The 26,991-nt window shown below is 34.7% G+C and overlaps 1 protein-coding gene across 3 annotated transcripts in view; it reads right to left on the bottom strand.

Annotated features, from left to right (window-relative positions):
- Nucleotides 1-26,991, bottom strand: part of LOC129236855 (b(0,+)-type amino acid transporter 1) — a 103,366-nt gene that overhangs the window by 23,013 nt on the left and 53,362 nt on the right. For 2 of the 3 annotated variants that reach the window (XR_008581722.1, XM_054871123.1), the window contains exons 1-2: nt 11,001-12,225; nt 8,562-8,777 (exon numbers count right to left, since the gene is read on the bottom strand). Coding sequence is in view for 2 of the 3 variants with exons in the window: in XM_054871123.1 (XP_054727098.1) it covers nt 8,562-8,777; nt 11,001-11,073 (289 nt within the window). In the remaining variant the exon portion in view is untranslated. Of the gene's footprint in view, nt 1-8,561; nt 8,778-11,000; nt 12,226-26,991 lie in introns of those variants that run through there. The other variant, XM_054871124.1, reaches the window with a different exon arrangement.

Raw genomic sequence — 26,991 nt, 5'->3', positions numbered from 1 at the left:
AGACAAGTGATTCAGCAGTGCTACGGGAAGTGCAACAGGAAACATTTTTGAGAACTATTCTAACCGTCTAACTCTTTAATAGATGGGTATTTTTGTCTCTTGTCATAAAATAGTTATTTAATGGGTTAAAATGTACCACATAAATATTTGTCAGAAAATTGCACTATAAACCGTTATCGAAAGAGCGAACAAAGAGAACATCCTAGTACGAGCAAATTAAAAAAATGAAAAAAGACCTGTTTTTTTTTAATCTTGCCGAACACGGTGACAGGTGACTAGCACTATTGAAACAATTTTCAGATTGGGACAGGGAAAATCAGAGAGCATCAGTAAATGCCTGTGACCACCATTACGTTATGATGAAAGCCTATGCATTCTAAAACACGTCCAACCGTCCACTATGGCTGATAAAGATCCCACATATTCCTTCTCCGATGGTGGTGCCAACCTCAAACTCCTAGAGTTATTGGAAGCACCAGGTACTCACTTGAGTGTAATGATCTTAAGCTCACCAAGCAAGCTCTAAAGCCCAACTACTATAAAACTGCTGCTTATTTTGGATCGTTTTCAAGGGATGGGCTAAGCTCATAATAACGCCAAAATGTACAATTCAGTATTTAATAATTAATGCAATCCTGAAGGACAGTCAAAAGGAGGAGATATATAAAATATAGGCCATCACATCAGCGAGGGTCTTAGAGGCCATGACCGGAACGGAGATTGCCCTTCTATGCAGCAAATGATTTTGCTGAATAAAATGCCATATTATCTTTTTAAACAAGTATTTAACATTATTAAGAAGCATAAGCCGCCTCAGAGGATTGGCAGATATTTTGTCTAAATAAACATGTACACCTTTTAATGAGAAGTTCTTCGTAAACACATATATTACTTTTATACATAAAAATTAATAAATTATACCTTTTTTCTGCTTTTCTTGTTTTTTTTCTTTGCTTGAATTCTACAATCCCTGACCTTCCAACACAGCTGGCGCCAGTCAACTGAAAATCCTTTACACATATTTCGTGATAATAGACGCGCATTTAATAGGCTTTGAAATATTGTGGGCGCCATAACCAAAAACAATCGTAAATTAAAAACAAAAAAAATCAAAATAATCACAATGGGAAAAAAGCTGGTACTAATACACAACGAATAAAAAATAAAAATATATACATAAATGTATATATGTAAGAAAAATTTGAAGAAGGCAATAGACCGAGTGCAGGGTCATGTTAATATTCATTGCTAATAGGTGTTCTTGAATAATCTTAGAAAATTATAAACTCATTGAGAACGGCGTTCTGTTAACTGCGCCAAATTATCGTGACAAAACGCACGAACGCAGAAAATTGTGTATAATGAATTTCACAAATTTACTCTGAGTTAATATTATATATACAAACAAGCAACTTGAGGTAGATGTGACTTCGAAGAAATTTGGCAAATATGTGTGCAGACATATACCTTCTCATTTTTGTTTTTTAAAATGAGTAACTTTTAGTTTTATATAAGATTAAGATAAGATTATACATAAATATAGTATTTATAAGCACGCGACCGTTGTAGTGATGTGTGAACTTATGAACTTTTAAGTGCTTGATGGATACATATGTGTGGCTGGAGACACAAAGAACACCGTCCAAGCAATCAGTATAAGTTCTACCAGTGAAAAGGTTAGCCTATCTCATCCGCTATTTAATGATTTTCAATAAAGGGTCTTTCAAAAGTACCTCTCTCGATCTGTTGAAAATATTGTTGTTGTAGCGCAAAGTGTTGCATTCGTGAATCGACTGTTTGGTGGATTTTACCTATAACCCGTAGACGTGCTCATGGTGGACATTTAAATGATGCCACTTTTCACATTTAATTGCTAGTTTGAATAAAAATAGTGCAATCTAAAATAATCTCAATTCTTACATGTTTTCTTCTAAAACAACATCTAGGTGCATCTAGCCTTGAAGACGATCCACATAAACGACGTCCAAAAACAGAAACAACACCAAAAATCTAATGCGAAAAATATAGGAAGCTCTAGACAACTCTAGATAGGGCAAGAGATATTTTGACTGAAGTATTGGGTTTCGAAAGCTGTGTACTTAATGGGTGCCGCATTCAGGGAAGGGAGTTTTGTTGGTGGATTACTTGCAAATTGGTAAAATAATTAAACCTTATTAAAGTTCGAATTGTTGGAGCATCCAACATATTCACCAGAATTGGGCCACTTGCGACTTTCATCTGTTTCTAGACCTAAAAAAATCATGCGTATTGACGTTCAGGTAGACTATACTGAATAATAAAGTATATTTCAAATCATAAAATTGTGCTTTTCTTATCGAACTGCAAAATTGATTGAAAAACCTAGTATATATATGTAGATGAATACAAGAAATTAAATTTATTATCATAGATATTTATAAAAAATTGTTAAGTACTAATAAATGTAATTTCAATTTCAATTTTCTTTTATTAATATAATTTAGAGAGATTTGAAAAGAGAGTCTTTTGATCTTATTTGGAACTGGATAGGTTGTTTGCAGTGGTGAATGTAGAAGCATCATATGTTCTGAATAAAGATCTTACCAAAGAATTCGGTGATACTTGCGCGTACCTCCCATTCATGATATTAAAATTTAAGAACTAAAATTTAGATTTTATGATGGTTTTATTTGAATTTTACACATTATGCGGCGTAGAAGAATTTTATAGAAATATTTTTTAACCAATGAATGAAAATACAAAACCAAAACAATCAATGGATATGAGAGTGTGAGATTACATGGTTTGCAAATGTCCAAAAATAAAAGTAAAAGTGCCTCTCTTGCGGTTCTACCTTACTATATTTTTATCATGACACCAACAACTATATTTTTATACAAAATTAACAAAAAATAAAAAATATATCATGAAAAATATTGTGACTGTTGTAAAAAAACCACACAAATTGTTTTGACTGACTGTAGGTATTTCAGCGATATAAATTTACAATATTCCTTCTTCGAAAAGCAGACGGTGCACTCTGAGTACTGAAATTGCCAGTCGAGCATAGAAAAAAATTTCACCGTGAGGTCACAAGCTATAACATTCGGATAGACAACTAATACCCGACTAGAATTACAGTGAGGCATGCCGAAGAATCAGTTAGGGCCGAATTAGGCAGAATTCGTCTTCTTAAAATATCAGGCGAAAAACTGTCTTCGCAACCTCAGATAATGGATCCGTTTAAATTAAAACTTAAAGCTAAAATGGCCGAATTGGAGTGGTGCAACGATCATAATGCTGATGAGTCGGGGTTATTCTGGGGACTTTTGCCAGAGAAAACGTACGCGTCCAGTTTGGAGAAGAGAGCCCCAGGGGTAAATTCCGAGAAGCAGCGAATCACGTTTTTATGCCATTCGAACGCCACTGGATCCCACAAGCTTCAGCTTTTGGTAATTGGAAAGCCGAAGAATCCACGCTGCTTTAAAAACTTTCAGTGTCCCACCGACTATAAGAGCTTGAAATCCGCGTGGATGACGTCCGCTACTTTCAAGCAATGGTTTCATGAGTCAATTGTTCCACAGGTGAATATTTCTTTCAAGTTTTGTCCGATTTTTAAGGTTAACTGGTTGTTTTTGAAGGTATGTAACCTTTTTTAAAGGAGAAAGCCTTACCAATTAAAGCTCTCCTCCTAATCGACAACACTCCTTCTCACCCAAAAGAAGCTGAACTGACAACGGTGAATGGGTAAGTTTCGGCAATGCTTATGCCACCAAACGTTACTCCCCTTATTCAACCGATGGATCAGAATGCAATAAAAATCACTAAGTTGCATTACAGAAACAGTCTTCTAGCTTCAATAGAAGCGACAAAGTCTGATTTGCTCGAGTCGTTGAAAAAAATTAACTTAAAAACAACTATAAATATTTTGGATGCGGCTTGGTTTCGTGTTGGTGAAGCAACATTAGCTAAGTATCCCGAAGATAATTTTCCGTTGGCGTTTTAAAAGAAATATGTGAAGCTGAACTTCGCACCTTGATGAGCAACACCGTCGATCTCCTTAGTAGTTTAAATCCTGAGGTTCGTTTGTGTTCGCAGATATGCTCAAAGATATGTATGTGGGTTATTGAAAAAACTATTTTTTATTGAAAATTTCAGATTCAATTCACGTTACCAGCCATTCATGAATGGAACGAAAATATCGAGGAGGGCAATGCAGATAACGATCATCAACAAGAGGACGAATCCGATGATGACAGCGTATTAGAGCAACTGGAGAAAATTAAGCCGACTGAAGCAGTTGAAATTTTCAACAAGGCGTTAATATGGGCTGGTCTTGAAGACGTCGATCAAAGTGATATGATTGTGCTAAGACGGTTAAGGGAGAAAGCTATGCTTCAAGTTTTAGAAAAACAGAAGATACAAAAAAATATGACTGATTTTTTAAATAAAACCATCGTATGACGTAATTTTCAATTACGAAACGAAAACAGAATAAAGGTGAATTTAAATGTGAAAAAATGTATTTACTTAGTCTTTTTGGGCATTCCAAAACGTGAACACTTTTGTTAACGTGAACTGTCTTGGTTTGAATGAGTTCACGTTATAGAGCGTGCGCTGTATATATGCCTGCCGACTTATACTATAATTTAAATTTTTTTAATACAAAAAAAATATATATATAAATAATAAAAAATATTTGACACACCCATCTTTAGGATGATATGTTAGGTTATTAAAAAAGTAAGTTTATTAGCTTTGATATCTTCTAGACTTCTTCATTGCTTTTGCAAAAAAAACAAAAGAAATTAATGGTTTGGAGAGTCATGGGATCTATTATTTTTTATATTACTACGTGCGTTTTCTTCGCTTGCCAAAACACCTACGCATGAAAATGAGTATAAAACATTTGCTCAACTCATTTTTTGTAAATTTTTCAATTTAACGTTTGCATTTTCTTTTTCTCTCTCTTTCTCTCTCTTTTCATATATTTTATGTTTTTTTAATGTCCCAATTTCACGCTATTTACTTTTGATCATATTCGTGCTATTCGAAATTTTAGTGTTTTAAAACTGAAATTCACACACTTCTATTATACAGAATTCTTTTGTGTGCATGTGCGTTTACATGTTTGTATATTTGTTAGCAATTACGCGTACAAATTGTACTGACGAACAAATGTATTCACGTCGACATGACGCTTATTACGTATACGCAGTGGATACTAAACCAGTAAGAATCGCCAAGAAGGGCTTAAAACAAAAGTCTCCTCGAAAATTTGGCTGATTTAAGTCGATATGCAGACAGCAGTGGTATGGCTTTTAATGATTTATTAACAATTCTTAGCAACTACTGCAACTAATGACTGAGGAATTATTAAAAAGCAGCATTAGAAAAAATTTGTTTGCAAAATAAAAAAAAATTTTGAGTAATTTATTTTGGTCTTATGCATTCCATTGCTTGCCTGCTTGTATACTGCAGCTGTGTAGTTCACAAACGTCAATATGATTGTATGATTTATATGATATGTAAAAATTATAAATCTTTCGATAGGATGACTAATTTTGCCACCATGGGGTTAGGTTTTCGTAGCAGTCGGTTTTTGTTGCAGTCGGTTTAGAATAGACCATGTAGGTCCGTTGTTGTTCCATTGAAGAACACAGAAACCTTAGTGTTTATTTATCATGCAACCATTTAGATGCTCTTATGAAGCGTAGAAGCAGTTTTATTCCAACACCGGAGAGTTCCATAAGAGAATCAAAATAGTATTTTCCTAAGAACCTCTACTCTTAGCTAGAGCTGGATAATTACAAAGGAAGTGTTCTACTGTTTCTTCTTTCTTTAAGAAATCATTTGAATAAAATACTAAATTTCTCTCTAATAAATCAGAATTTTTTGACTTCAAAGCAAAATCCCTAAAATCACATAAACTGTTTTGTGAAAATTCCGCAGATATATGTTTAAGGCTGTTGTTTTATACGTTTAGAATTTGCTTGCATTTACAAAAAGTCCAAATTTATTTCCAAAAATTTACATTCTTTACCACTCGTTAGAGAGGACTTTGCCCACATTACACTGCACGTAGTGATTCTATACTTCTACCTTAATAATTTCCTACTATTCTAATATCCCAAAATTACTAAAAAGTTCCATCAACACAGTGCAATATGCCGTACAAGCTTTTAACTTTATTAGAACGCACTTTTGAATGGCCAAATCACTGCCAGAAATGGGTCTGCTAAATATAAACCCAGGTCATGGGAGTTGACTATTTGGGCTATTTTTTGTTAAATATGTCTAGTCAAGTCAGTATATAGTCTTACGATTGATGACTTGGAAGTAAGATCGGTTATGCTGGAAAAGGTGGTGCATAGCCACAGGATGATTACAATGGATAGATTGGAAAATGTCGAGGTAGCCATATCTCAGAGTTTATTTATAAACGCGAAACCTTTAAAGTCAAAACAATGAACACTTAATTGAATGATTTCAAAAGAATTACGCATAACTCTAAAGAAACACTCAATAGATGTGTGCTAAATGCGCTTCGTGTATCTAAATAACTTATACATGCTTTCATATATTAGAAATTGTTATGGTTTTATTTAATTAAATTGCTTATTTGCATTAAGTGATTATAAATTGACGCTAATTCAGCTCCCCACAAGATAATAAAAAGCTATTTATTTGTGAAGAAATTCAGTTAAGAGCTTTAAGACAAATGCAGGTATGTATGTATGTATTTTAATCGATATTCTTGGAAAGGCTTCATACTTTTATGGGCTTTTCGAGAGGCTTCTTAAATAAGTTTTTAATGAGATATTTTTATAAGTTAACTGAATCTCATCTTTCCAAAATGAGTCGGAAAAATAGAAAAGTTGAGAGTAAGTCATAAAAACTTAAGAGACACTGTGACCTAAATGCTTTTGCATACCTCAAAGTTTAACCAGTCCAATTGAAAGAAAGTGTTCAACAGTCTCTTTCTCTGCAGGATCCCTAAAGCTTCTGCAATGGGGATTATATGGAAGTCCAAGTTTCTCCGTATGTGTCCGGTGACCACCGCTATGAGTTTGGAAATTAAATAGCGGGGAGTCCATAGCGTTCTTTAAGCGTCCTGCTTCTGTCGTACTGAGGCCAAAGTGTTTTTGCAATAGCGCAAGATAAAATGTTTTGCGTCTTTTTTAGAAAGAAATTGTGCAGTTTCCCTTTAACAACTGTCTGTCCCCTTGACATCAACAGTTCTGTCGACCCTTTCATGGCAAGCTCATTGGCAATATGATTTCCCTATATGTTTCCTTGCCCTGGAACCCAGATAAGAGAAATGTTCATACACGCTTGAGACGTTTGATCTCCTCCTTACAGATGTTGGCCTGAAGAGAGCTATCACTTGGCGACGACAGGCCCTTGATCGCAACTTGACTATCGGAAAAGATATTTATGTCTCTCTCCCAACAGCGATGCCTATCCTTCCTGCTTAGCTATCTGAAAAGACACCTTCCTATAAGAACTCTCGATATGTATACTTGAAGTTAGGAATCTGCTAGCGCGAATATTCAAACTTTTTATTTGAGTACAGATAACGAGACTGTGCCCACTTTTTTATGGTTAACGAGAGGCGATCAGAGTTTATATACATATATATATTCAATCGTGGAAATAGTATACATACATATGTACATACATGGCATTGTCCACAATTTGAATAATTTTTGAACAGCTGTTTCATTACCATGGATGAAGCGAAGAAATATCATAAGGCATGCACACTGAATAGAGAGCATTGGAGCATTGAAATACAGGTTCCTTTGAGCTTTGATAAGGTGAGTTAAGCCTGCGATGTAACATTTGAAATTTACAATCAGCCCCATCCAGAGGCTATATACTATATATGATTGGCACTTACACTAATTACTAAGGGTTTGGCAGAGTTCATTCTCTTCAACTGGAGGACAATTTCTTTTAATATTCAACATAAAAGATATATCAAAACAGTTTAATTTTTACAAACAATTTTTTGTCTACTTCTTAATATGCTCAAGGCTACAAATAAACCAATTTTCAGAAGAATTGGCGGCAATGTCCGAAATACTGGTATGACTTGAAATGTTTTATTTGGTCTCTACCCTATTTGTAACTGTTTTTGATCAATTTAAGCATTACCTCAAGGTTATAAATCTATATTTTGAATGGATTACCGGTCTTCAGCGTGCGAAAATAACGCACTCACAAGGGATATGTACAGCGTTTTCTTGTCTAACTTGAAAAAACAGAAACTCATCTAATCTCTTCTAACATCACATCTCTTATCCAAGTTAGAGCAGACAAAAGTATGTCGCGTAACATCAAAGGTCTTCTCTGCCTAGATTGGGAAAATTATTTGATACCTCTTTTGGTCTAGACGTATAACATGATTTTTTTTTAGTTTTATAAAAACATATAACTTAGAGTACCTTCTTATTAGACCTTTTATATTTTATAAATTGCATTTTCATACTTCCCGTATACGAAGATCGCAGTATAATAAATGACTGAACATGAATATATTTGTTATTTATGATAGTGATTATCTTCTTTTCACTTACCTATCATGGTCCCGACAATTAAAGCCACCCCACTGAAGAGTCCCACCCGTCTCTGGAGGTGAATAGCGTCGTTCGGCGCTGAGCCCTTCCTCTCCAACGGCTTCCGCATCCCCCCGGTCCCTGATGAGTCGGTCTCTGTTTCGGGCCCTTCTGCCCCAAGAGACCCATTGGCACTCGTTGTCCCGTTGCTCGTGACTTTAATTGGCACATTATGTCCTGTTCAATTTTTTTTTTTTTTACATTTTAGTTTTGATTCAGGTGTAAGTTGTTGATACATTTTTTCACAATATGCCAAAGATTCACATTTGTAAGCAATGCACATCATAAAGAAAGAAAGAAAAGAAGTATAGAGTCACAGAATTAGTAAAATTTTAATAACCATTTATATTTAACACTAATAATATAGTCAAAGTAAATACTTTTCTCTGATAGCTTTTGAAATTTAGTGAAAAATGCAGAACGGTGTAAAAATAAAAATGTAAAGGGTTTTCCAATAACAGGAATTATTTTGAATAGCTCGCTATTTCGGTAGATGTCTCTTTTGAAGCTGTCATTTTTTCGATATTTGACAAGTAGAAACTACTCCATTAATAAAAATGGAACGATATACGCTTAAACAACGCATTGAAATCATTAAAATTCACTATAAAAATGATGAAAATTTGGCAGAGACGGTTCGTAAAACTCGAACATTTTTGGGCCATCGTTAAGCACCTTGTTGGACCACATACAGAAAATGGTGAAAAAATTCGGGCTGTTAGGACAAGTCAGTCTATCCTCAACGTGTGACTGTTTAGTGCGGTTTATGGTTCGGCGGAGTCACTGGACCTTACTTTATAGAAAATGAAGCGGGAGCAACAGTTACGGTGAATGGATTGCGCTATCGAGAGATGATTAACGATTTTTTGTGGCCAGACTTGGATGGTATTGATCTGGACAACGTTTATTTTCAACAAGACGGCGTGCCACACAAGCAACGAAACCATTGATCTTTTACGGGAATAACACCTCTTATTGGAAATCCCTTTATTTTTAAATTTTTTAATTTTTTAAATTTATAATTTCGCTTTTTATGGTATTCTTTTTATTCAGCCTTTTTTATGCAATATTTTATTAAGTAATTTTATTTAAAAACTTTTTTTGTATCATTTTTTTTAGTTACTTTTAGGTTATATTTTATTATAATTTTTGTTTTATTTTAGTTGACTTTGTTTTGAATTATTTTCTTTTATTCTTTCTTCTTTCATTTGATATTATTTTTATTAGATTTTTTCTTTTTATTTTCGTTTGTTAGTATCATTTTCGTTAATTTTTTTATATTTTATTTTGTTTTATTTGATTTAATTGCATTTAATTTCATATAATCCAGTTTAGTTCAATTTAAAGAGATAACATAATTTTCCCCTAATTTAATTTAATTTTATTTATTGGAATTATTTTTAATTTAATACATTTTTTCTAATTTGCTTGTTTAACTTTACTTAGTTTTGCCTTTTTTTAATTAAATTTATTATATTATAATTTAGTTAAATTTCTTCATCCCGTTTTTAATTTAATTTTAAGTTTATTTTTTAATTCTCTTTTTAATTTAATATTTTTTTTAGTTTGTTGGGTATAGTTTTAATTAATTTAGTTTTATTTAGTTACTTTTAATATAATGCATCCATATTTAATTTTATTATATTTTATTTTCATTTTCTAGTATTTAATTTTATTGTAATTATTTTAATTTAATTTGGTTAACTAAAATAAATTGAATATACAGGTAATTCACTCAAATTCAATTAAAATAATTTTGTTTTATTGATTTTTATTTAAATTTAAGAAACATTTTTTTAGTTTGTTATCTTTATTTATTATACTTTAGTTTGTTGTACTTTATTTTTTTAAATTAATTAAAATTCTTTTTTTTTATTTCATACTTATTTAAATTAAACTGAATTATTTAATTTATTTTATTTCTGTTTTGTCAATGATTTATTTTATTTTGTTGTATTTCATTGTATGTATGTTATTGTACAAGGTGGCACAAAATGAATCACCCGCCTTGTATCTAATTTAAACTAAAATAATTTTAATTATTTTTTGATTTTGATTTGATTTTATTTTTGCATTTTTTATAGCATCTTTTATACTAAATATTACTCATTCATTTATTAGAATACGTCAACATTTCCGAAAATGTACGTTTTGCCTTTGGAAATCCGCTTCATTCGATTTATTTTTAGAAAATTTTAAAGACAATACTAAAAAATAAGTAAAATTATGTAGGTGGCAGAAACACACGCACACGTATATCGAAAAACAGTATACATATATATGTATATATGTATGTATGTATATATATAAACATATATGTACATGCGCGTAGTATATAAATATAACTACACTATGTAGGTATGTACTCTAAATGTATTAAATCCGTTAATAAGCACGCACCTCGATTATCTGTTGTATTATTTTTGCATGCGTTCTTTTGCAAGCAAAATAGTTGTGTGATTTTATCGCGCATGGCATGGACGGATAACGAATTTTACAAATTATTTCGCCGCAAATATCAACTACGAGCGAACGACGACAACGACGGATTTCAGCAGACTGTTCGCCTATCGTAGCCGCTCTTCCAACTATACCTCGAGAAGACTCAAGAGTTTGGCGCCTGCTGACGGCTATGATGGTGATGATGATGATTTGGATGCTTCGATGCTTGAATGCTGGCGAAGTCCCAAACGATGGCAACTTCTAAACTATGTGAGTGTACGAAGAGGACAACCGAAGACTGGCACGAAAAAAAGAGGAAAGGCAAGGTCTGCTGAGTAGCAGTAAAAGCGCGAACGGATGCCGGGAAAATTGTCAACCGAAGCGGATGAGCAAGGCCGAGCAACCGGCAAGTGGGCAAATGAGCAAGTGGTTGGTGGAGGAGTGGTGTTTAAAACGGCGGTCGGTAAATTTCGCAAGCACAACGAAGTGTTCGTCAGTCGTCTAAATCGTATATATGGAAGTGTGTGTGTGTGTGTATGTGAATATATGTGCGTATGTGGCTAGTATGGGCGCACTGCTAGATGCGCTAAGACTTGGCGAGCAGAATTTCAGATATAAACCAAAATATTTTAACGTCTTCGCACACTCTCTTCACACTTTACGCGTCACTCTGTAGCTGTAATTTTTTTTGTTTGTTGTTTTTGATTTTGTGTTTTCTTTATGTGTATGTATGTATGTGTGTACGTGCGAATTCCAGTGATGGAGCAAATGTGCTTTAGCAAGTACAATGACGTCTTTTGCGCAGCGTCAAAAAATGATGCAAGAATTTGAAAATATTTCAGACTGATTGCATTCGTAAAAATATTTGTAGGCTTATGTCTTTTGGTATTTTATTCTCGATTTTCTTTGAGTTATGCACTTGAAATTTTGCGCGCTTTGAAAGCGTGAGAGCGTCCACGATATTCGTGAGTTCTTTTGGCACTGAATGTATTCTCGATTGGCATGCAAGTAGATCGCAACACGCTGCTGATGATTTTTTCTAACAGTCTATATACATATGTGAATTAATGTACTTATATTTTCATGAGATTGTCCGTTTTGCACGCATTCAATTTTTTAATTGTCTGTTTTTATTTTTATTTTTATTTATATAGTATATTTAAATATTATATCATAAATATGTATACATTATTTGTCTTTAATGCATCTGTTTATATATAAATTAATATTTGTTTTTTTTGTTTTTCTTTTTGCTCTTTATGCTGCATTTAAACTGTGAGTTGAAGGTATTTCAGCTGCTATAAATTAAAAGAATTCGTTTTGATTTTTTTCGCCACATTAAATTTGCGTAATTTTTCTTTGCCTTCGTCGCCGATTTTTCTTCTTGTCTCTTTATTTTCATGAGCTACTTATTCATTCTTATGTAGCACGTAGAATAAATATAAATTTGCTTAAAAAAAAGTTTTTTTTTCAATTTACTGGTCTCTGCTAAAGCATATTTTAGTGAGGTATTTCGAAAGTATTTTCTTTACAAATCTGAATGCCTACTTTATTGACACAGTTATTTAACATTCTTTCGCACTCGTTTTATCTTTTTTAGCACTTTTTCCACTACACCGTTTTCCCAACTCTTTCAGTCACTTTTACATGTTGTTCTAACACAAATATTCACAAACTTCACTAACTGTGTGTATTCGGTGGATACTTTCTTACAACTGAAACTGCAAAATTGCAATTATTGCTACAAATAATAAATTCTTCTTTCGACAGCCAGATACTCTCCGTTGGCCTAGTACTCAAGTGATTTTTTTTTGTCATGTTTGCAGTTTTTCAGTTTGGTCATTTTCTATCACATACGAGTATACATACACATATAGACACATACATAGCTATTATGTACACACGAGTATGAGTTGCTCGTCTTTTTGTTATGTCTCTACTTGTTTTTCATTTGAGTAAATGAGTGACTTTTAGCACTTGCCTCTTGCTTACGAAATTCAATTGAACGGTTTGAGAGGGTTTCTGAACAATTAATACTCAATGAAGATTTCATATTTTTTATTTCGCATATTAGTTCACATTCACCCGTAATTACTTCAACATACATGCTCATATACATAAATACATGCGTATATACATAGATACAAACATACATATGTAAATGCATACATGCCTACACCCAGCAAACACTAGAACCCTTTTTTTCTCGAACGTTTGATTAGCCTTATATACTTAGTTCTCAAGTTAGGATGCAGCATTTCTCATAATTTGATATTAAGGAATTTCAATTTATTTATAAATCTTTTATTTAAAAATTGTTGCAATTAATTACTCAGTCCAACAATTTCATAAAAATGTTACTCAAAACGAACAAACTCTAGTAATTATGAAAAAGAATATCTCCAGGATCAATTTTGTCCAAAATAATACTAATAGTCTGCATTTTTTCATGGAGGGTTAAACTTTTTTTTAGGCGAAAGTGTGAATATTTTATTTCAAATTTTACATATAAAAATACTTCAAATATAATTTCTGTCCTCAGACTTCTTTAATAGAATTAAATAGGGCTTTTTAAGTACAGAAATGCGCATTTTTGGCATCTCCTTAAAACAAGTTAATGAAAATTCATTAAAAATGGCGCCTAGAGTGTCAAATTGTTCCACAAAAATTTTAAGCAGTTATTTTTCCTGGAATCCACCGTAGACGAAAAATCGCACGGGCTAAGGTGAGTGCGCCAAAAAGCTTTGTCCAAGCAAATATAAGCAAGAAGCAAACATTGGGGCGAATCGCTTTGTATGGAAATCGCTTTTTTCACTTACTATATAAACAAAAAACAGCAAAAAAACATTAGCAATGCGACTCAGTAATACAAATCATACAAATAATTTGCTATCTTGGTACTATAGTAGCGACTAACGGAGAAGCTGAAGAAGACGCAGAAAATCGTCTACGGAAAGGTAGGTCAGCTTTTGGGCTTTTGAAAAAGTAGACAAATTTCACAGTAAATCTTATATACTCCTATATGGCAGTGAAACGTAGATGGTGTCGAGAAGCATTACGCAGAAATTGGAAAACTTTACAAACAAATGCCTTCGGACTTATGGCAGATCACCGAAAAAAACCAATCCGAAAGGTGATAAGAGATCGTAAATGGCGATGGATCGGGAATACTCTCAGAAAGGGCAGGGAAAGTAAGTACAGGACAACGTTGGAATGGAATACTAAAGGACAAAGACGACCCGGTCCACGAAATACATTGAGGCGTTCCATCCTTCATGAATTAGAAGCAGTTAACCAAACGTGGGATGTTTCAAAGAGAACAGAAGTTAATAGAATATGATATAAATGTTTTATGTTTCCAGGTGGAGTAATAAATGAATACAAAAAAATATAGAAAAATAAATGTTTAGTAATTTTTCCGACCAAACTATAGCTCCAGAGCGACTTTTGTCCTATTTTAATCGTGCTTCTTATGTGTTGCGCAAGTGTAAATATACAAGAATGTATATAACACTTCATATGGAAGGAACACCTACAAGGTGAAGTCCAAAATAAACAGAACTGGACTACAATAGAAACGACAAGAGCTTTGTTCTGATAACATTAAATTTATTTATTCTGTCCTCGATACTCTGTTTTGCTTTCGAAAGAGAATGTCCTTCAGGATGTCGGTATAAGCCTTTTGGATGGCCTCTACGGACGCAAAACGTTTTCTTTTCCTGGTCAAATGCAATTTTCCGAATGGGTAAAAGTCACAGGGAGCCATATCAGGCAAACACGGTGGATCGATGAGATGGTGCTTTACCATGCAATAAGCGACAGCTTTCTCCTTCGCGGTATTCAGGGCGAATTCGACGAATCTGATACAACAAATGCTTCAAAACGCCAATATAGAAAATTGCATTGACAGGTTGGCCCGCTGCCACGAACTCCTTGTGGTCAATTACCTTGGAATCGGAAAAACAAATGAGCATCGACTTGATTTTTGCCTTCTCCAAACGTGATTTTTTACGTGGGGGCTCGTCTGGGGCCTTCCATTCGGCACTTTGACGCCTAGTTTCAGGTTCAGGTTCAGGTTGGAAACACTACATTTCATCACCAGTTACAATGTTGTAAAGGAAGTTCTCGTCTTTTCTCGCCCCTTTAATGAGGTCTTTCGAATGTTGAGTTCTGAGCAATTTTAGGTCCTCAGTTAACTTGTGCGGAATGAAACGTGCACAGACCTTTCGTAAGCCCAAATGATGCGATAAATTGTTGCTTTGGAGATATTCAACTCCGATTCCAAGAATTTCAATGATCGGTTCATTTTTGATCAAATTTCGATGGAGTTTTCGGAGATTTCTGATTTTGGGCGGCCCGTATGTTCATTGTCATTTATGTCCTTGCAACCATAGCCATAACCCTTAAACTTTTTTCATCAAATCAAATGTTTCGGTAAACGTTTTACCGATTTTAAAACAAACTTTGATTTAGCTCTTTGATCGAAACTCATTTTTGTACCAAAGACACAAACATACTGACACTTTAGACGCAATAACCTCGCTTCCACTGAACCGAATGTCACCAAACGTTCACTGAAAGTCAGCTAGAGATGTAACTTAAAACGCACTAAATTATTAAAAAGATGGCGCCATCAAAGAAGCCATCACCTTGTATATAAATTTTCATTGTACACGTTTTTACGAAAGATCAAATATGCCCGTTTGGGTAGGAGGTAGAGTGAAAATGTAGTACAAAACAATTCCGCGCTAAATTCTGCAATATACTAGATCTGAGACCACAAATTATTTTTGATAGACTATATGAAAATTTTCGTCCAAATTTTTAAAACTTTAACGCTCCGTAAAAAATATGTCCCTGGACTGGTACTGCCTTCGACAAAATTTAATCTGGAGGCTTCCTCCAAAGTTATTAAGTGACTGATATTTTGCTTCCGAACGTATCCTTCTTTTTTAATATACATAATTTTTTTCCATGCCTTTGCTAAGTAAATGTACTTTTCAAATAATTTGTAAGTTTCCACATCAATTAAATAATAAAAATGTAATTAATTTTAATTTATGTAATTAATTTCTTTATAAAAAAAAAAAATTATGTAATTAAATTTTAATCTAAATTATTTAAAACAATGTAAAATTAAAAATAAAAAAATATTTTATTAGTTACCAATTGGAAAATTTCCTTTGAGATCAAGTGGAGAATTACTAATTTTCTCAACTTGATATCTAAGAAAATCATCATGCAAGTTGAAAACACTATAACCCTCTTCTTAAAATGTTGTTTGACAATTAACATCGGATATCTGAGAAATCATTTTCATCATCATTTCGCATCAAACGCATCAGAAGTTGGTAAAAAAAGGTTTGTTGGGCAAGTTCATTAATATATATGTATGTTTGTAGACGATTTCTGTTGTTTTCACTATAAATAATTAAATGTCACATTTTGCCTGAATTGCCATGGATGTAGTAGATGGTTTCTTCTTACTAAGATATTTAATCGTTTTCTACTCTGGTTTACTTCGTCTTAATCAGGTTCACTTTTTTTCTGTAATGTGAATATAATGTCTCAATCAGGTATAAAAAACAGACGCCTTTTGTATATGACTAATCCAATAATAATAAGCGGCCGCCGTAGCCAAATGGGTTGATGCGTGATTACCGTTCGGAATACACAGGTTCGAATCTCGGTGAAAGACCAAAATTAAGAAAAACATTTTTCTAATAGCGGTCGCCCCTCGGCAGGCAATGGCAAACCTCCGAGTGTATTTCTGCCATGAAAAAGCTCCTCATAAAAATATCTGCCGTTCGGAGTCGGCTTGAAACTGTAGGTCCCCCCATTTGTGGAACAACATCAAGACGCACACCACAAATAGGAGGAGGAGCTCGGCCAAATACCCAAAAAGGGTGTACGCGCCAATTATATATATACATATATTATATATAATCCAAAACAAGCATACCTGAAATAATATCTTACTTACATATTTAACAAGTTGGCGCAAAATTAGTCATCCTTTTTTTTTGAGTCATTTTTTACTAGATAATAACTCAATTCATTCTTAAGGCCACTTAGACAGCTTTTGCTTGTGAGGAAATTTGTGAGTTATTTGCATTGAAAAGCATTCCTTCAGCAATGAGATCCACTAACGGCTACTTCAATAAGCAAAATTGCAGTATTTGGGCGGAAGAGCAACCTGAAGCCATTCAAGAACAGTCATATCCACTGAAAACAATCAATAATCCTGCCGGTGTTGTCCTACGCTTGCTATAACTGAAAATTGACGAGCAAAGACGAAAGGAGCTTGAGAGTTTTCGAACGAAAAGTGCTCGGAAGAGTGTTTCGTCCCATACGCTGCAACGATGGATCGTACAACGATGAGTTGCTAAACTTATGCCAGGGAGAAGATGTTGTGAAACTCATTAAATCCCAAAGGCTTCGATGGTTAGGGCACACTGTGCGCATGGAATACAGCCACCCCTAAAAATTTTTTTTAAAAACGAATTGTTTAACGGTCCGCGCCCAAGGGCGTCCAAGGTTAATCTGACTCGACCAAGTCATAGTCGACCTGAAAAAGATACGAGTAAGGAGCTGGAGATCTAATGCTATGAACCGTGCAGTTTGGAAGAGGATTATGGATGAAGCTAAAGCTCACCCTGAGCTGTAATCGCTACTTGATGATGATGATTATGGTCTCTACGACATTTGGTTCCAATAAGACGGTGCTATCTGCCATACAGGCCGTGAAATAATGGATTTACTACGTCGTCGTTTCGGTGAGTAATTTGCATATATCTCGTCTCGGACCAGTGGATTGGCCACCAAGTGGGTAAAGTCTAAATGCCTTGTGAATAAATCAGCTTCGATTGAGGCTTTGGTGTTTACGGAATTACGTTTGATCGAATTACGAAGCAGTTGCGGCCAATATTTGGAAATGAATAGTTTTAAAACATAAATATCATTAATAGTTCTACACAAAACTAATAAAGATTGCCCAATCAATTTGAATTTTTCTTGCTATTTCAATTCAAAATCTGATACCTCTAAATTGGTCACCCTTTATAATACTAAATTATTTTTGTCTCATAAGCCAGAAAGCAAACACACTCATTTTGTTCAAAAAGTATATCGCTCACACTACTAGACAAAACTTTACGTAGGACGCAACCAAAAACAACTCATTCATGAGAAATGTGAACAAATTGTTTATAGGGGGCATGCCGTACATGCTTACTTACTTTATAGCCTATACGTATATGAGAAAGTGCTAAATTGTTAAATAATGTTTTCTTAACCACAATTAATACAAATATATACATACGTACATATATATGTACGGAACGTCAGTAAAGCAATTATCTTAAGTAAATTAATATCGATATATAGCGGGTGTTTTTTTAGTTGCATTAGAACCGTCGCTATCGATTACTATGGTTTGACAGCTGGGAATGGCAAACTGTGTTGACATTCCTGTTCAGTAAGGCTTGACAAGCCATCATGAATCATTAAACGCCAGCACAATGCTTCCCATTTACTCTGAAAAAAAGAAGCTCTTAGTGAATTTCATAGTGCACTGACGGCATCATAGGGCCTTATTTCTTTCGAAGTAAGGAAGCAGCTGGAAATGTCGAGCGCTATCGAACCATTATTAATGAATTTTTGTTTCCAAGCACACATTCAGCTAAACCTTAATCAAATTTGGTTCCAACAAGATGGCGCAACTTCCCATACAGTGCGCTTAACAATCGATTTAGTGCAATATTCAAGCCCCCATTGACGCCACACAGCCAAATTTATTGGAAAAGTACTCAAAAATTGAACCGATCGAATGGACTCGTAGTGGCGGCGGACATGTACCGGATATCAAATTCAAAAAATGAATGCCATGAAATTATCTACCAGATTAAAAAAAAAATAAAATTTCATTCCAATAATTGGTATCATTTTAAGTTATCAAGCTCTTATAAAAGCACCCGGTATAATTACACATACTTGTTCGTCAAAATACTCGTAGGCATGTGAATTAGTATGTACATATATATACCTACACTCATACATGTATATTAACCTGTAGGTATAGAAATTAGCTGGTGCATGAGTTATTTATTATCTCGTTCACTGTTGGGTTTAGTATTACCTTTCGTAAGCTCTTAAGCCTTCTTTAAGCACAAAATTAAGAGAATGTCGGCTTTGATTGAAATTGGTTGAAAATTCATTTGCCGTTAAGCACAAAAAACGGAAATAATATACTTAAGTGACGAACAAAACTGTGCACGGCACATCTATTTTCGCAGATAAGAAAAACAAAAATAATCTTCACACTCTGCAACAACATAGCAAATGTACGCATGTCTCCCTCATGTTTCTTTTTCTTATTTTTACCTTTCAATTACTTTCAAACGGACGTAAATTTTAAGTAGACAGGCAATAAAAAAATGATATGTAATTCTCTTGATGCCAATATTAGCGGTAATCGTTAAACCGGAATTTCGGGATATTTTTAATGCAATCCCAGAAGAAAGTGCAATTCCATTTCAGCATACAATTAAGGTTAGGAGATAGTTTAAAGGTTAGGCCACTGTAGGGGTGTACGTTGCCGCCGTAGCCGAATGATTGGGGTTCTCTTGAAAATCTGTGGTCTACTCCTCGATAGATATGCCTCGCGTCAACTCAGCGAGCGCAAACGTGCAAAGTCGCAAGATCCTTCTGGGCACGGGTAGTTCGGGGCCGATCGAGGGAATTTCTAAGGCTAACAAAGCAGTAGATTTCGAATTTCGTGGGTTTCCTTAACGGACATTGTGCGTTAGGTTCTCATGCCAGGGTTCTTGGAATTGCTTAAAGTCTTTTCTGCAGAAGCTGTCTGGAGGAAGAGATTGAATTATCTACGTACCTTCTTCTCAGCTGCCTTGCATTTTCTTGCAACATCTGGGGATATTGCGCGTTTAAATATCACGCACCAGTTGAAATTCATCAGTAGCTTCCAGCGGTTAATACGAACTTAATTAGCCACTGTTGCTCGTCATCCTCTAATCCAAAACCTCTTCTTCCTTTTTCCACCTATCTGCTTCTTTTTCTTCTTTTCTTTTAATTTTTCAGTGATCCCGAATTCATATAAAACAAACATTCCGCGTTTTTCCGCATCACTAACGAGTACACATGTGTGTACGTAGATATATAACCTCATTTGAAAATGCCACATAAATGATCACATGGACATAAGTATTAGTATTTTATTTATTTTGTTAAAAAGAAAAAGCGAAAATACACCGTCAAAACTCGCGCGTAGTTCCAAAAATACTCCCATATGAATTTTGTTTTTATTGCAATTTGTTTGTGGCCACGTGGTGATTTTGTTTCATGTTCTCTTCGTCACAAATTTATTGTTATTGCTTTCATTGTTAACATTTTGCTGTCCAGTGATAGAAATTGGCCGATCGCGTGAAAGCAAGAGAATGAATGCCATTTTCGGCAAAACTGAATGATGTAGCGAGGTAATGCGTTGCTCAATCATTAGCAAAAGGTTGGAAGATATATTACAGGAAAATGCTCAGCGTAATGATTTGTAGAACACATAAAGAGCACGGGGATACCGGAAAAATTTTGTTTAATTTCGTGAAACCCATTAACTCATGCAATGATGACGCAAAACTATTTAGATAAAATAAGTTTTACCAAACCTCCACGGCAAGATGAGAGCGCATGCCGAAGAAGAGTAAATAGAGCATTGATCATACAACCTCAATTTTAGCTAAGCACCTGGGGGCTGTTCATAAGTGCTTGTAAAACTTGAATCGTTTTGTTCTCAAAAACTATTTTTTTGTACACTCCGCGGAGAGATTACTTCAATACAGTAGGTTCTGTTTTTATGCGGCTTTTTTTATGCGGTTTTGTAATAGTGCGGTTTTTTTTTAAATTACAAAATGCATGTCGACCTATCGGGAATAGTACATATAAACAATATTTTAAACCAGCTAAGAAAAAACTCATCACAGATTACATCAGAAATGCTAACCTTACAAGTATGGAACCGCCTGCATAACTATCCAGATCAGACGTGTACATTTCCTCAAGTGACGAAAGTGATTTTACCCCAAATCCTAAACGAACGCGCAACATGTGGGTATTGTCTGATTCTATTTCTGACTTAAATTTATTTTTCGATTCTGACGTTTCTTAAATAAAGATATAATTTTCAAAAATACAATATTTTGTTTATGCGATTTTATTTAATTATTTCAGATTCATGCGGTCTATGGAACGTATCTATAGTAATAATATGGGACTAGTGCCCTTTTTTATGCGATTTTATTCCATTATTTCAGATTTATGCGGTTTTAGCACTTTTGAAACGTATCTATAGTTTTACTATAGAACTAGTAGCTTTTTTATGCTGTTTTTTTTTATGCTGTTTCTTGCGGAACGTATCTACCGCATAAAAACAGAACCTACTGTACTTTTGAATGGTTTGCTTAGAAGTTTTGCAAGTGGCTCTAAAGTGAATATACATTATTTTCTACAAGAAATATACTTCCGCTCTTTCTTTAGCAAACTATTGAAAATTCACCATTTTTACAAATGATAAATTAAGAAAGCCAGAGGCAGAAAAAGGAAAGATAATAGGAAATTATAAAAGTTGTGACTTATCATCCTATTTTATGAAAAATCGTACCACCCATGAAGGAACTTTGAAAAAACGGGGTTACGAAGCTTGGTCCGGTAGCTGTCATTTCTCATCAAAATGACGCCAAATTTCTCATTTCATGCTTTAGCATGTGTTAAATAAACTCTTTAAAAAGACATTTTAGTTTGTCTGCCAAGATCCTAAAAGAAAACGCCAATTTGTCACCTTCTTTTGCTACACGGGTGTTAACCATAAAAGTAGAGAAAAATTATGTGGATGTATTAGGTGTGCAACTAAATTCTCGCTGTTTATCAATAGATGCCGCCAGCAGTGTATGCTGGTCGATGCTAACATAGCCTAAACGTCATAAACCAAGCTTAGACATATGGTAAAAAAACTGCTTCGACACATTAGGGATTTTGTTTTGGTATCATATCCTTTTGGTTTTGTGATAATGTCTGATTTTGTGCCGAGTAATCGTCATTTGCGGGAAGTGTTGATTTTTCTCTTTCATTCGAAAAAAACGGCAGCTGAAGCGCATCGAGAGCTACAAAAAATTAATGGAGATGCTGCTTTAAGTGAAACAACGTGCCGAGATTGGTTCCGTCGCATCAAAGGCGGTGATTTTAATATTGACGACCGTCCACGTGAAGGAAGGCCAAAACCCTTCGAAGACGCTGAATTGGAGGCATTGCTTAATGAGGATCCGTGTCAAACGCAAGAAGAGCTTACTTCAGTATTAGGACTTACCCGCCAATCCATTTCCAAGCGATTGCATGCTTTAGGAATGATTCAGAAACAGGGAACTTGGGCTCCTTATGGGTTAAAACCAAGAGATGTTGAACGTCGTTTTTACGCCTGTGAACAACAGCTCAAAAAAGGAAGGGTTTTCTTCATTGCATCGAGACGGCTGGTGAAAAATGGATTCATTACAGCAATTCAAAAATAAGAAAGTCATGTTGACTGTCCGGTCATGCTTCTACGTATCGCCTCGGCCGAATATTCACGCTGCGAAGGTTATGCTATGTATTTGGTGGGACCAATACGCGGAGAGGCATGAAAAAGTGATTCTACAGCATAACAACGCTCGACCTCACGTTGCCAAACCCGTTAAAACCTACCTGGAAACACTTTCAGTGGGGAAATCCCACCCCAGCCGCCATATCCTCCAGATATTGCGCTGTCCGATTATCACCTGCTCCGATTGAAGGAACATGGTCTAGCTGACCAGCAGCTCCATTCATATGAAGACATGAAAAACTGGCTTGATCCGTGGGTAGCCTCAAAAGAGGAACAGTTTTACCGCGACGGTATACGAAATCTACCAGAAAGATAGCGAAAAAGTAGTAGCTAGCGAAGGGCAATATTTTCAATGATTCACTTTTAACCATATTTTCAGAATAAAGTTGTATTTTCATCAAAAAAAACAGCGAGAACTTAGTTGCGCACCTAATATAATTTTTGAGCCCGCAACCCTCTTTTGGAAACATTTTTTCTACACCACTTTCATTTTTATTTCCCTTATCCATTTGCACTAATTACGATAACAAACTATTTAAAATTTTTTTCACACATACCTAAGTGCATAATTGTGTGTATGTGTACACTATCGAAAATCACTGCAAGCGATTCTCATATGGTACGTGATGAATATAGTTAGAGAGTTGACGTCAAATGATCAAAGTATGACTAATGCAGTCATAATCAGATGACTAATTTTTAATTTGCCTAAATAACCATAGCGACTTTTTGCTTTAATAACTCGTGCAATTACGAGTAATCGCATTAGCCTTTCTTTATGTGGTGCTTAACAAAAAATTCGTGAAATTGCGAAAACAATACGGTAATCTTTACAGTGTACATGCTCGAATTTTTTTATATGGAAGAAAAATCTTAGCACCGTGAACAATATAATGTAATGGTATTTATATAATATAAACATCAATGGTATTTTGTAGTCACCTGAAAGTTGCACTAAAATTCAATGCTCTTGTTCTCGTTCTTAGAAAAACTCTACAAATTCTTATTAAAAAATTTGATTTTCTGAAGGAATATTGAAAAAAAAATCCAATAATCAAAATATTAGAATCAGTTGATATGAATACTGGTTTAATTTATTTATTGATTTCAACTAAAGCGAAACAAAATTTACTTAAAATATTATTGAAAGAAAGTTCACTTTAAACCGCATTATGTAATTATAAAGTAAATAAATAATTGGTACGTAGACTTCTGTGAGGGGTTTGGCCAAGCTCCTCCTCCTATTTATGACGTTAGTCTCCATATTTTTCCACAAATGGAGGTATCTACATTTTTAAGTCGACTTCGAACGGCAGATATTTTTTTATGACCTTTTTCATAGCAGAAATACACTCGGAGGTTTCCCATTGCCTGCCGAGGGGTGGCCGCTATTAGAAAAAACGTTTTCTATAATTTTGGTGTCTCATGCACGGATAATCGAACCTACGCACTTCCGAATGGTATTTACGCACCAACAAACTCGGCTACGGCTGCCACTATAAATAAATATTACTTAAAATCTATTTCTGTTTAATTTCTATAAAAGATTATTAAATTTCATAGCTTGTTACTTTAAAAGGTTTTAATCTTTACGAAAGAGAGTTTAGAATTTAAGAATACATTTTCTCGGACTCCATCCCGGTATCCCCGAACTGCATAACTTGAAATCCCGTGATCAACAAATGCCTTTATTAATTGAATCAAAAGACACACCTAGAAATAAATCATTTCGCAAATCACAATTTTTCGAAGTAAAGCCCACTCACAAAAAATTTGCAATCAATCAAACCTCGACTTTGACCTAAATTAATAAAAAAATTTGCCACAAGCATAGTTCCATTTAATTTAACTTATTTTGAACAATCTAAATTAGAGTTTCGGAAATGGAAGGGAATTATTTACACATTATAATTACTTTCAAAAACAAGAACAAATAAGGCAACAATAAACAAACGACACGAGCAGCCACAACTTATTAAAATAATTGGCAACCAAACAATAAAAAATTTTGCTAAAGTTTTTTGTTCTCATTGGAAAGCATTCAAACAAACACAATATATATGTAGGTATGTGTTGTATAGTTATATGTGAGGGACTGCGACACAATTTTGAATGAATATTACTTAAATAATTTTGTTTGAATTTGTTACACGTATGCAATAAGATTTCTATAGAGGAACACATACATCTGAACATACTCTAATAACTCAAATTGAAAGGCATGTTCATGATTTTCGATTTAGTGTCAAATATTTGTCATAAGTAGCTGATCTAACATAAACCTGAACTGATCTCTTGTGCTTTCTAAACATTGTATAGATCTTCCTTCAATGAGGAAAAGAGTGCAGCACAAATACACCTAACTCGGAATCTACAAAGTGTTTGGTAGAAGATGGAAAGGAAAAGGTGAGTGGAGGGAACAAACCAATGCCGAGATAAATTTTCTAATACAAGGAGAGGACGTAGTGAGATTTATAAAGTATCAAAAGATTAGATAAGCAGGGCACATAACCCGCATAGAACCGGATTGAGAGCAGATGAGATTACTAGAAAGATCCAGACTACGGCGGAATGAAGAGAGAATTTGTTAACAGCGAGAGTTAGAAACTGGGAGAAGACAGCACTTGAATGCCAAGAATTTGAAAAGGGAGGTGTACGGCCATATGATTATATTTTCCAATTAAAAAATAATTATATAAATGGCGCTTACACCCTTTTTGGGTGTTTGGCCGAGCTCCTCCTCCTATTCGTGGCGTGAGTCTTGATGTTGTTCTACAATTGGAGGGACCTACAGTTCTAAGCCGGCTACGAACGGCAGACATTTTTTATGAGGAGCATTTTCATGGCAGAAATACACTCGGACGCTTGCATTGCTTGCCGTGGGGCGACCGCTATTAGAAAATTTGTTTTCTTTATTTTGCTTTTTCACCGAAATTCCAACCTACGTTCTCAGAATGGTAGTCGCACACCAACCCATTCAGCTATGGCGGTCATCAAAATAATACTAACTTTAATAAGAGTCTGCAAGAGGAGGTGCCTGAAACCGAAACCATAGTGTGGTTTTACCTGCGTTATGTCTAAAATAAATAAAAGCACTTGCGTATATTGGAAGCTTTTTGAATGACCACTTTAATGGAAATAACGCAAGTCGGTTGAACCACATTTTACCAAACCGCAGCGAAGCATAAAAAAAACTGTCTTTTTAATTATTTGCCAATAAATTCTTCTCGTTCGTGACGAATCCTCAGACCATCAAAGTCTGCTAACCAAAAACGTCGTTAAAAGGGCGTCGAATATTCGCATCAAGTTGACGTCACTGGCAGAGCGACAGCGTCGCAGCTTCACACGACTTCGTACCACTGCATTTGCACCGAATAAAAAAACTTTTTTGTGGTATTTTTAATATTTTACTCTGTTTTATCGATTTTTCAGCTGGATTTTCATAAATCGGATAGGAAAATAGCAACAACTACTTGAATATTTTGAAGCAAGCTTTATTAAAATTATGCAGAATTTATTTTTATGTTTTTTATTGCTTTACTGCGTCGATGTGAGGCCAATGTCAAGGTCATATGCGAAAGGCTTTGTTGCTGGTATGCGCATACCAATCTCCGGCTACGTGTTACACTGGACGTGCGCGGAACTACAGCAGTACTACGTATATTGGGTGTCCCATTCAGGCTGCCTGTTTTGAACTCAGTGGGTATTTTTGTTGCTCGTGGTTACACGGCTTTGTGGATGGTCAGCTTTCTTGTGTGAGTATTGCGAAGAGAACTGAACTGATGTTCCACAAATGGAGGGAGCTACAGTTTAAGCCGACTCCGAACGGTAGATATTTTTTATGAGGAGCTTTTTAATGGCAGAAACACACTCGGATGTTTGCCATTGCTTGCGGAGGAGTGTTTGTTTTCTTTATTTTGCTAAAAAACTGAAATGATGAGAATTTTTGGAGATGGCTCAAAAATGTCGATATCGGATGTTATTACTATGCGACCTGACCTCCAAAAGTATACAATTTTAAGTCTTTGGATTGCTTTAAAAGACAAAGTGCAAGTTAATAGTGCAAAATTAATAACTGAAGGGAAAACGCGGCCAGTATGAAATTAGGCCAGAAGTAGGCCAACCAACATTTTAAATAAGTGCAAGATATAACCGAATAGTAACAGATGGACGGCATAGAATTACACTGACCTTGTTACCCAAGTACCATGGCGTTTAAGGTAAAAAAAGCAACTGCTGAGCTGGATCGTAACGACTTCTTGCTAAATTAACTTGCCTCATTTTTAGTGACAGAACTGATAATCCAGC

The sequence above is a fragment of the Anastrepha obliqua genome, chromosome 2 (assembly GCF_027943255.1).
Source record: "Anastrepha obliqua isolate idAnaObli1 chromosome 2, idAnaObli1_1.0, whole genome shotgun sequence".
NCBI lineage: Eukaryota > Metazoa > Arthropoda > Insecta > Diptera > Tephritidae > Anastrepha > Anastrepha obliqua.
This window is presented reverse-complemented; position numbering and strand designations above follow the sequence as displayed.